This window comes from Ostrea edulis, chromosome 4 (assembly GCF_947568905.1).
Source record: "Ostrea edulis chromosome 4, xbOstEdul1.1, whole genome shotgun sequence".
Classification (NCBI taxonomy): domain Eukaryota; kingdom Metazoa; phylum Mollusca; class Bivalvia; order Ostreida; family Ostreidae; genus Ostrea; species Ostrea edulis.
Genome location: NC_079167.1, coordinates 52,460,447 through 52,472,946, shown reverse-complemented (window position 1 = coordinate 52,472,946; position 12,500 = coordinate 52,460,447). Strand labels below are relative to the sequence as shown.

General features: G+C 35.0%; 1 protein-coding gene across 1 annotated transcript in view; it reads left to right on the top strand.

Annotated features, from left to right (window-relative positions):
- Nucleotides 1-12,500, top strand: part of LOC125669762 (KICSTOR complex protein SZT2-like) — a 99,919-nt gene that overhangs the window by 72,413 nt on the left and 15,006 nt on the right. The window contains exons 40-53 of the mRNA XM_048904505.2: nucleotides 37-201; nucleotides 484-565; nucleotides 1,442-1,609; nucleotides 2,882-3,100; nucleotides 3,498-3,667; nucleotides 3,891-4,071; nucleotides 5,952-6,139; nucleotides 7,596-7,773; nucleotides 8,009-8,178; nucleotides 8,507-8,677; nucleotides 8,900-9,149; nucleotides 9,276-9,352; nucleotides 10,551-10,703; nucleotides 11,868-12,115. Of these exons, the coding sequence (XP_048760462.2) occupies nucleotides 37-201; nucleotides 484-565; nucleotides 1,442-1,609; nucleotides 2,882-3,100; nucleotides 3,498-3,667; nucleotides 3,891-4,071; nucleotides 5,952-6,139; nucleotides 7,596-7,773; nucleotides 8,009-8,178; nucleotides 8,507-8,677; nucleotides 8,900-9,149; nucleotides 9,276-9,352; nucleotides 10,551-10,703; nucleotides 11,868-12,115 (2,420 nt within the window). The remainder of the gene's footprint in view (nucleotides 1-36; nucleotides 202-483; nucleotides 566-1,441; nucleotides 1,610-2,881; nucleotides 3,101-3,497; nucleotides 3,668-3,890; nucleotides 4,072-5,951; nucleotides 6,140-7,595; nucleotides 7,774-8,008; nucleotides 8,179-8,506; nucleotides 8,678-8,899; nucleotides 9,150-9,275; nucleotides 9,353-10,550; nucleotides 10,704-11,867; nucleotides 12,116-12,500) is intronic.

The following is a 12,500-nucleotide window of genomic DNA, read 5'->3' as shown; positions in this document are numbered from 1 at the left end:
TATCTCACTACATGTATTTCCATATTGTTTGTTCAGTTTATACAGAAGCCAAATCAAGATGTGAGTAGAGAAATACTGCTGACAATCCCTAATGCTCTGCCTATCCCCCTGTCAGCACTGATGTACTACCTCAAACAGAACATGTCTCAGTTCTCTCATGCCCCAAACTACGCCGACAACAAGCCAGAGAACAGGTTCCAGGTACTGTCTATATCCACCACCAGCAAATAAGGATTCTTAAACAATTGTGCTTAATTTTAACCAATCACTTACACACCATTTGGAGATGTTATTGATCATAAATTGTCTAGAACACTGTTCCTAAGTTACAACTTAGAATTTTTCTTATGTATTTATACCTTCTGGCAACAAAAGTTATAGGGGAGGGTATATACAGGAATTTAAAAAAAAAAATTGAGAGAATTCAAAATCAAACTCAGATGTCAAATAACACAAATGAACAACTGTTCCCTTTTTTGCCAGGACAAATTTGGTAATGAGTCACATCCAATACCTGATGATGAGGTGTTTTTGTACATCAGACCCCAGCCCTCAGGTGGAAAAGGTATGCATGTACTCTATTTTTATGCCTCCTTAAAAATTTGAAGATGCAATAAGTTTGTCTTATGTGTTTATGCATCTTTGGGAGGTCAGAGCTCCTTCCCTCAAGGTCTTATCGCCAGAGTCAAGGTCAGGTAAACTTCTCAGTTCACTATTTGGTTAAAGGATCCCTTGCTACAGATCATTATTCAGACTGTTCTTACAATTTACATTCAAGACTTGTTTGGTCAGTATATCATGATTCATACAGTTTTGTTTAGCCAGGGTTGTGTAGTGACTTTTATCTCTGAGTATAAACCTTCAAGGTCAGGGTCTCTTTCTGATGACTTTGGGTTATGGATATCCTACAATTAGGCAAAATAATTTTTCCAAAGTCTATCTGAATACCTGACTTGGAAGGTTTTTTAATGTTCATATTTGAACAAATTATCCACCTGCACATTTTGCAATTTGTAAGTAGGTGAATTTATAAGAAAGAAACTCATAAATTTGGGGCATTAGTCAAAGGTCAAGGTTACAATATAACACTTACTCACATAAGCTTACAGGAAGGTTCAGGGGGACTTTGTTGGTTTTCTACTTACAAATTATATAGGACTACTGCTGTGTTTGAATTTTACTAAGAATTCCCTTTATTATCTGTTTTATTATCCTTAAGGTACTTTAGAATGCAATATTTATTGGAAGAAAACTTTACTCTTCATTGCAGTTTTAATTTTATTACGGTAGGCGTGCTTGTTTAATTCTTCAGAAATCAAATACAGTATTTAATTTACTGTCACAAATTCTGAATATGTGCAAATGATATCTGGGGAATTCTTGTCAAAGAAGAAACATTTGTCCTGTGATTAATGGCTGGCATGCACTACTTGCACTGTAGGGATTGCCTGTGTGAATGTGTCTCTGGTGGACGGTCAGAGGAATCTGGTGCATTTGCTGACTTGTCCCAGACCTTCCAGGACAAATTATTGTCAAGTGGAAACATTGGAGGAGTTTGAATCCATTACATACACTGCACCCCTCAGTCCAAGAAGTTATCACAAGCCAGGTATGTAGGCTGTACACCGCTATCATATTATACCACAAACATTGACTTTACACAGCTATCATATTATACCACAAACATTGACTTTACACAGCTATCGTATTATACCACAAACATAGACTTTACACAGCTATCGTATTATACCACAAACGACGTACATAGGCTGTACACAGCTATTGTATTATACCACAAACGATGTACATGTACATAGGCTGTACACAGCTATTATATTATACAACAAACGATGTACACAGGCTATACGCAGGTGTTGTATTATACCACAAACGATGTACATAGGCTGTACACAGCTATTATATTATACCACAAACGATGTACATAGGCTGTACACAGCTATTATATTATACCACAAACGATGTACATAGGCTGTACACAGCTATTATATTATACCACAAACGATGTACATAGGCTGTACACAGCTATTATATTATACCACAAACGATGTACATAGGCTGTACACAGCTATTATATTATACAACAAACGATGTACATAGGCTGTACACAGGTATTATATTATACAACAAACGATGTACAGAGACTGTACACAGCTATTATATTATACAACAAATGATGTACACAGGCTGTACGCAGGTATTATATTATACAACAAACGATGTACACAGGCTGTACACAGCTATTATATTATACAACAAATGATGTACACAGGCTGTACGCAGGTGTTGTATTATACCACAAACGACATACATAGGCTGTACACAGCTATTATATTATACAACAAACGATGTACATAGGCTGTACACAGGTATTATATTATACAACAAACGATGTACAGAGGCTGTACACAGCTATTATATTATACAACAAATGATGTACATAGGCTGTACACAGGTATTATATTATACAACAAACAATGTACAGAGGCTGTACACAGGTGTTATATTATACAACAAACAATGTACAGAGGCTGTACATAGCTATTATATTATACAACAAACGATGTACATAGGCTGTACGCAGGTATTATATTATACAACAAACGATGTACAGAGGCTGTACACAGGTGTTGTATTATACCACAAACCATGTATGTAGGCTTTACACAACTATCATATGACACTTTCAACTATTCAATATTCAGTTTACTGACACTGTGATTTATAATGACTGAACTAATGATTTATAGTACTACTTGATACAAGCATATGTCATTAAGTAATACTTATCCATCTAGATATTTTGTAAGTCATTTGTGAATGAAACAGCAAGTAATGGGTATACATTGTATTCTGAAACTAGGGCCCACAGCGCTGGTCCAGTTCCGTATTTGGGAGAGAGGTTCTGCTGACCTTGACACATTAGGAGAGAAGCTGATTGGGGCAATGAAACACGCCCTAAATGATGTCATAATGGAGTACTACTTCCTGACTGCGTCCGTCTGCCAGGTTCCTAATCAGCTTCAGGAAATCCTCCCCTCCCCAGCTCTCTCTGCCCCATCATCACCAGTCATCACAAGAGGTGCGGATATTTTGGACAACTAGTTGAAAATCCTAAGCATCCCTTCATAAAATAGTATAAATGTTCTCTACAACAATTAATTTTGAATAAAGAACTTTTAAACCAATCTCATTATACTTGAACAATATTATGAAATAATATTTTATTTTTGAAGTGTTTGGTGATATATGATGTAATGGTTGAGGGAAACTCTGTATAATGTACTATGTCTAATCAATTTTCTGAATGGTAATTTTTCACTGTCCAGAGTTAGTTTAATGGTTGAGAGAAATTCTGTATAATATACTAGGTCTAATTGAATGGTAATTTTCTACTGTCCAGAGTTAGTTTAATGGTTGAGAGAAATTCTGTATATAATGTACTAGGTCTAACTGAATGGTAATTTTCTACTGTCCAGAGTCAATTGAGAAGAGACATACAGTTCTGTCAAGGAAGAACTCCATCGAGATTTCTACCAAGTTGCTTAGCACCAGTAAGACGAGCCCATCTCCTCTACAGTTTGTTAAGGACACTTTTGGGTCCTCGAAGACTCGACTGATGTCACCACCTCCAGATTCCTTTGCAAAGGTAAGACATCTCTTGTGTCCTAAATAAGAAAATTTAACTGAAATATTACAGGAGGTTGAGGTTTATTGTTTCTGTTCAAAACAATGCAGAAGACCAGTACATGTTTTGAAAGGTCTGTATTACAGGGATTTTTTTATTTGATTTATTTAAATGTGTGATTCTTATAAAAATGTTATGGTCCTTATGTGAAGACTTTTGATTTATTGACTTGTCATTTTTTCAGTCATTTGAATTTCCAAGTATTCCTTCTCCTGTTGCCTCACCAACACAAGGTGGTGGTGTTACAGATAAAGGTTCAGACATTCAACAAGCCATTAGGATGTATGAAGAAGGAGAGAGGGGGAGTCTGTGTCCTATCTTCAAAGATCAGATGGCCAAGTGGCTGGAGTACTGTCACAGCCAAGGTTTGGAATCAGTGTAGACAATGTGTTGTGAAACTTTTAGATGACTTTTCAATTTCTAAGAAAAGTAGTAGATCATTGCTCTTCTTGTCAGGTGTTTTTGTGTTTGTTTGTTGTTTTATGTTTCCACTCATATATAGATGCCACCTGGTCGAGGTGAAGTGCAACAAATTTTGACCTATACTTGGCAATCAAGGCTGTAGCATTGAGGGTTCTCTATCGTGCTAATGACTACCATGAGAGGGGACTGCCATTTCTAAGGTCATATTCGAAAGACATTTATCTTTTGCTTATAATGCTGGGTACCCAGTGTTAAACATCTTATGTTTGATGCTCTGCTGGGATCGAGAATTGCATCTCGGACCTCCCAGTTGTCCTTGTTGTGAGGGCATTAAGGTATTTGTTGAAGCTCTAATTTGAAGAATAATAGGCTTTTTAAATTTTTATCTGAAAAATTAAGATTGATTTTTTTCCCCACAAATTTCTCGTAGATGTAGGCATCAGAACCATGGGAAAAAATTCACATTTTTGTGCAGGGAGAGTACCCCAGTGAGTCACTTATGTGACCTATTGTTATCTGTGCCACTTCTTCCTCGGGCATTGTAAACTTGTGAATATTTCAACTTCTCAGAGGTTACTTTGGCAATTATCACCAAAATTTGTTGTTAGCATCTTCAGAGATAAGGTAACTGATATTGTAAAATCATGGTGCCCAAGAGATGGTGGGCTGAAGAATTGCAAATTTTCAGTTTTCTTTTCTACTGTACATTCAACATACAAACAGGGGGCATAATCATAATGAGAATTGAGGCCTCTACCAAACTCTGAAATTGATTGGAGCTATACGGCTTGTGTTGTAAAATTCAGAATTTCATCATTTTGAAAGTCTTCTCCACCCCTAAACTTCTTGTAGACTGGACGTGATTATACATTGTGGTTACAGCAAACACATTTTTGTTGTATATGTAGGAATCAATGTGATTTCATCTCACTTTTTACCTAGGTTTTAACTTCATGATAGATCCACTAAGATGCTTATAATTGGTACATAGGATATTTGTGATCAGATGGGTTGTCAGGAACCAGGATGCACCAAGATAATTTTGCCTAAGTCAAGATCACTAGTTTAAATATCAGTTAGAATTATTTGTCCAGTTATTTGTAATGGAGAGACACTAGAATCTCATATTTGGTCTAAACCTTTTTTAATACCAGACAATAAGTCAAGACCCAGAATGATGCAAGGTCATTTGGCCAACATCAAGGTCATCAATAAGAATTTAAGATAAATTGGTCCAGTCTATAATTTTGTAACGGAGAAACATTAGTAATTATAATTGCCAGGGAATACAGTGTAAATAGCTTGATGGTTGAGGATTTCAAGGGCCTTGTTACGCAAATAGTGGCTTATTTGAGTGCAAATATATTGAAAAAATCATAGGGGGTTAGGGGGTTGGTTGAAAATGGCTGTTAGTCAGGAATGGCCGTTGATTTCTGGTGGCCGCTAAGACAGTTTTAACTGTATATCATAGACTATATTTTACTTTTCAAATGTATGAAAATCCTTGCTTGAGACCTGATTGCACTCTCTATTTTCTAAATGAAAAACTATTGAGCAGAGGCCTGCTTTTTGTCCAGTTCTATCAAATATGATGTAAATGGCATATTTGTGAAGTCATTATCAAATGAAAAATGGAAATTTTGCAGTAAAATGAACTGGTATTAACTTGTGGTGTCTTTAAATTTTCAAAACCAGTGTCTATCACCACTTGAAATTTCTGGGTTGAAATACAGTAGTAACCATACTACTTGTTTGATATCTTATTGTGTGATACCAAGGCGACTGTTGAGATCCATGAGCTTCTTGTTTGTTTCATAATCAGGTACTCCAGCAGTAAACAAACTGGAGCAAACTTTCAAATCTATACTAAGTTTAGACCAGTTTTTGATGGAGTTCCAAAGCCTAGTAAAGACGGTGTCAACAGGAAACATATCCCCCCGGATCTTTCAACAGACTACTGACCATAGTGGCCTCTGGATACAGTACAACCCTTTTCGGAAACCTTTGCATGTAAGCAATCAACTCCCTGAATGAAATAACAAAGAATTATGCACGTTAACTCTGGATTCCCACCCGACATTTTTAACTCGTATATTTTAAAAAGCTATGCAATTTTGCTAATGAGATTTTTTTTGCAAAGTAGAATTCATTAGGAGTTGATTATTAACTTCTGTGCCCGTGTTAATTAATTGCTTTTAATTGCAACTTCTTTTGATTAGGGGTAGACAAATCTATTCCTTGAAATCAGGCTTTAAAACATTTAATATGCATATTGATATAAATAACAAAATTATTTGTTACTTTACATTATTGAATGAAAAATGGTTAATCTTCAATATTCATAGCTTAACCTCATTTGCAATTGAACAAAGAATGAACATTTTCGCTGTGGTTTTAGCTGTAAACATATGCCCCCCTACCCATGAAACAACAAAATATTTGGTGTAAAGAACAAGGTACGGTTGTATACATAAAAAGGCCCAAAAAATTTCTCTCTATAAAATGTGTCTGGAATTAACCTTAATCAGTGTTTTAAGAAAGTAAAATAAATGCCAGGTATACTATGTCAACAAAATCAGAGTGATAGTCCTAAATGGATAGCATTATGACATCATGAATAAGACATTTCCCGCCTTTTTCTCAAAATAAGCCTGAAAACTGTCAAATGTCATACAAATTATTGCTCAGGAAAAGATGTGCGCACGTGTCGAGCAAAATGAAAATGATATATATTGTGTATTTTTTTGAAATGAAAAACATGCTTCAATATGAATTTGCTCGACGCATGCGCTGTATGTTTTCTAAAAGGAAAACCACCTGAATTTGTGGATATTTTAATTGAAAATGGCATTTTTGCAATTTTATGCCAACTTCAAGCTCTCGTCATATGACACAAATCATTTTGCTGATCAAACTGAGTGAATTTTGGGTTTGCTAAACTATTCCTTTATTGAATGCCAGGATTTGAGCTCCAAGTGAAATCATCAATATTTTGGGCCAGATGACTGTAGAAACTGTACCTACTTCTTTGCATTTGCTACATGACAATTTATAATACCTGTGAAAAGGAATTTGTGTTTCACACGGGGGGGGGGGGGATATTTTAAAAAATATTTTTCGTTTTCCATTGAGTTCTTTAGTGAAATACATGATTTTAACCAAAATTATAGAGTTATCTCTCTTTGTTTTGTCATATAAATCAACTTTTATGAAATTTCATATAAATATCTATATCGACATAAAAAATCATTTAGAAATGATAACTTTTATGAATTGTCTAGAAGATAGGCAGTGAAACAATACATGTACTATAGTTCGTATTTCTTTCTATCTTTTCCTTTTTCAAATATATTATTGCATAGATTGATATGCATTCATACAATGATGAGTTGGCTTCAGGTCATGTGGCCAAAGGACGAGGTTTGAATTCTATATAATATAGAAGAATACGCTATGTTCTTTACAGACAGAGGAGACATACAAGGAGAGTTCCCTTGATTTTAAACAAAGTAATTCATCAGATACTTTGGATGTATCTTTTATTGCAATTGGTCGAAATGTTGACCAATGGCAAGCAAGCATTCAAGACATGGGTGAGGATGAAATGATTGACATTGCAATGAGACAGAGTCAGAGGGATAAAGGTACAGTCTGGTGATAAATGAAGATACTGTCTTAGATTAAAAAAAAAATGTTTCTTTTGAGTTTATTACACAACACAATCTGATGAGTAATCTGTTTATGTGATGTAAAATTATTTTGTTCAACACAAGATTTGATGATTGATAATTGTAATGTTGTCTATGTAATCCATTCTTTCCTCATTTTAGAAGCGTGTAGATAAATGTGAAGTGAGACAATATATGTGTCTTTTATCAGCTTGTCCAAAGCAGTCTTTCCAGAGGTTTGCTCCATATTTGCTGGAGAAAACAAGAAGGGAGTCTTTGACAGACCAGGTGTCACCCAATGCCATAGAGATGTCTCCTGTAGGCTCCACGCTGTTCATACCACGGCAGAGGTTACTGATTCTTCTCCTCCGGAACAGGAAGGTCAGGGTGATGATGTTTGCATTAGAAAGAATAAGTGGGTCATTATATCCCAGGGAGTTGAGAAATAATGACTAATTTTATATGTGCTCTACTTCTTTTAATCTGTGTTTATTTTACTAATATATGTCTATGTATGTTATATGCAGGACCATATTGAAAACTAGTGTTATCGCTAAATATGTAATCCTGGATAAATAAATGCCTTATTATTATTATTATATATTATTATACTGTGACATAGCCTTTGATGGGAAATAACCTCCAAAGTTATCAATGAAATTTATTTGTCAGGTAAAAAATTCCTTCTTTTCTAATTTTCATGAAATAGCTGACGCTGTACACATATAACTGGGCTGGAGACTCGACAAATCTACTGGTAAAATCGACAACCCGGCTTGTGCAGTGGCAGAATGCACGGATCAGTTTGCTGAATAGTGTAATAGTCCAAAAGATGGGACTATTCCACCACTGCTCGTTCTATGATCCAAGTAGTCATAAGGTGGCGTAATCTTTTGTCAAATAATGAAGTTTTCGAAAAATTCTTCCATATGAGAAGCCTTTACATCATAATTATTTGAATGTTAGAAATTTAGTGGAATATTTGATTTTTTTAACTTCGAAAAGAAAATACTTTGAGAATAGCAAGTGTTTATTAAGTTTTGAATGTAAAACAGGCAAAATTAAACTGCAAGCATCTTGTGATTGATTTTTGTTCCAACAGAAGAATCCTTTTGCCGGAACCAGTACAAATCTGGATGACTTGATTAAAAGTACTATTCCACTGAACGACAAAGTACGGCAACGCAACAGCATGTCTGTAGTGGTGACCTCATCTTACCGTGCGTTTGATGTAGTCTACAAGGATCTCAAACCCCCTAAGCCATTGCAGTGCACAGAGTTTTGTAAAATGTCTGACATTATAAAGCAACAATGCTTCCAAACACAGGACCTCAGATTGCAAGACAGAAGAGGTTGGATTACTTTGAAATCACATAACTAGCTCATTAATCATATGTTTGTAAATTGATTGATTTGTCTTTGTATAAAGGCTTTAATAAGAGTTACTTTTCAATCAACCTGGACTTTTTTGTCCATAGAAATGGAGAAATTGGAAAAACTGCGTAACTTGTACTTCATGTGGATGCAGAAGTCAACTGCCAGCATGCCCATTAAGGTGAGGAGACATGTGGACATGGATACTCTCATATGCTGAATTTCTCAGATCAAAGTTTGTCGATCATCTATCTCAATGTCAGTCAATAGTTTCAAATTTTTAGATCCTTTTCTAGATCATTTCCATTGAATGATTCAAGTGCTCCTTTTAAAGAGGAGGTAGTTTGGATATCAAAGAGGCCATTTGAAAATTATTTCCAATACTTCTTGAGTTTATGTGGAAAAACTTGCTATCTAATTAGTTCCTACTCCTAATGTAGAGTAGAGTGTATTTAAACAGTGTCCTGGGGGCCTGGGAGAGGCCACAAAAGGACTATGTAGGTTAAGTTCTATTAATTTATATCTAAGAACAGTCACTCACACTCATGGTAGTTGCTTGTGTGAATATTGTACATGTATTTATGAATGATTTTTGTCCCCCACCGCAACACAGAAATACAGAGGATAGAAATACTGGTGTCCATGCGGCCATTCGTCCCATTTGACTTTGTGGACGCTACTCCGACGAAACCGCTCAGTGGATTTTGTTTAAATTTTATAGGATTGTTAGTCACCATATGTAGTTGATCATATTGCACCACCATTTTGATTCGACGAATTTTACAGGAATTATGGGACTTGGTTGAATTTGTACATGCTACACTACAGGAACACTTTGTGGATGCAACTCCTTAGAAAACACTCAACAGATTTTGTTCAAATTTTGTAGGATTGTTACTCACCATAAGTAGTTGATCATATTGTGCCACCATTTCAATTAGACAAATTTTATAGGAATTATGGGACTTTGTTGAATTTGTACATGCTACACAATGGGAACACTTTGTGAACGCAACTCCTTAGAGACCGCTGAATGGATTTTGTTCAAATTTGACAGGATTCTTAGTCACAATATGTAGTTGATCATATGTCACTGCTATTTTGATTCTACAAATGTTACAGGAGTTATGGGACTTTTGTGCTTCAACTTATTTTTGGTGGTGGGGGACATATGGCTATGCGTAGCAATCTTGTCTATATTATTTCTTTCACATTTAAGTTTACCAGGTATATATAGACAAGGGCTTGTTCCTTTGTTGTGAAAAGTTTTAGAATCCTAGATTAGAATGAGAATCATGAGAAAAATGGTTTACAACAATGTATATACATGTATTTGTTATATTTTATTTGAAATTGCATAGCTTCCTTGCTTTTCATAGGAGGATATACTCCACCTATTGAAGCAGGCTTCTAGATTACTACACTACTGTGCCACGCCCCTTTTGTTTGATCCAGTTTGGAGAAAGAAGGTCATGAAGAAATATGAAGTCACCCTCAGACAACTCTCAGTTTCATCACCAACAGAAAAAGGGGTAGGAATATCATTACCGACTGAGGTTGAATTTTTTTGTCAAACACTCAGATTTTGATTGGTTATTGAGTTACTACTTCCACATGTTGAATTTAAGATTTTGACACTTTCTCATGGCATAGATTTTAAAGATACTGAAACACTTGTGTTATTACAGTGTACATGTAACTGCTGTGTGACCATATAGAAGAGTAATACTGACACATTATTCTTCAGTAGGAAAATTAAAGTTGTTTTCTTTAAAACTTTCAAAGGACTATATATGATAACGGCCTTCATAGCCCATTTAAAACTCATTTTAGATACATACTTAACACTTTCGCAACCAAGATTCTGCATGAATTGTTTAATTGCACTGCATATAATATAGGTACCACTTATTAAGAGGGGTGATTGATTAAGAATGAAAAGTATTTCAGAATCTGTAACTGAATAATAAATTACATGAACTGAGGATTTAAATGATATTTTCTCATTCTGGACATAATTGATTAAGGTCAGTTGATGTGACAAAATATTCCATGAAGAAGGAACTTTTTTTTTTTAAAAGTTGGATGCAAAAGTTATGTATGAGGATTGATTTAATTTTTAGAAAAATTAAAGATGAACAAGATCATGATGTCTCACTTTGTTCTATCATTGAAGAATCCACCCCAACAATTGAGTCAGTCACCCTTTCGTAAAACAGTATTTTCCTAAAATCTTTATGAATTCCTGGTATCAATGTTTTATCTTTCAGAAAAGATAGAGCACAAGTTTGAACAAACAATTTTTTTTTCTCTTAAATGTACTGAAAAGACCAATCTATAGCACAATATGAAGGTTTTATTAGCCTATGCTTGATCTGAAATGAAAAGTGCAGGAAATATAGCCATATAATGGAATAATACTAATAGCAATGAGGAAAAGTTATCTTCATGATGTCATAATTTAGGAGAAATTTGAAACAACAGCTTAGTAGTATTGGGATTCTTGGACAAAACACTCTTAAATTTTGAAGCAAAAGACTAATATGAATGTCAATTTGGGGGGGGGGGGGGGGGGGGGGGGCAAACAGAGCCCTTATTATACATGTATATAATCCTTTGAAGAATTGCCTTTTATCTTGTTTTCATGAGTAACAAATCAATATGCATATATGTGTGAATTTATTATTTATATCCAGCGGTCAAGGCATAGTTCTGGTCAGTCTGTGACTAGTCTGAGAGCAATGAGAACCAATAGTCAAGAAGGCTTAAAAAAGAAACCTGTTACAACACCAACAGACTCACCAGTCAATCAACCCAAGCATCATCAAAGAGAGGAGGCATGGCATATTGAGCTCAGACACACTTTTCTAATGCAGTACATTAAATATGTACAATCATTAGGCTTCATCTCCGTCACTTTTCAACCCAATCTTCACTCAAAAGGGTATTTTCTATTTATTGCATGTACAGTAGTATTTATGTATTTTGATTTTGTACATTTATTTTAAGAAAATTATTCTAGAGAAATGATGGTCAGAATAGAAGACTTTTGAGTTGCTGCTGGAACACTTTTTCTCCGTATTTAATGCATGCCATTACAATTTGTTAGCCCTACAAATTACCGATTTCTTTCAAGGTCAATCAAAGTGGAAAAAAATTAGAAAATGAAAGGTTTTTGCACTTTAACTTATACCAGAGCTTAAACAATATTTCAAAAATACATGGTGTTACATGTATTTCAGTCTGCAAGGTAGAACTAAACTTGCAACAGATCTGCTTCTTAATATAATATCAGCTGATGACCCAGGGAGGGGACAGATTGTCTTCAA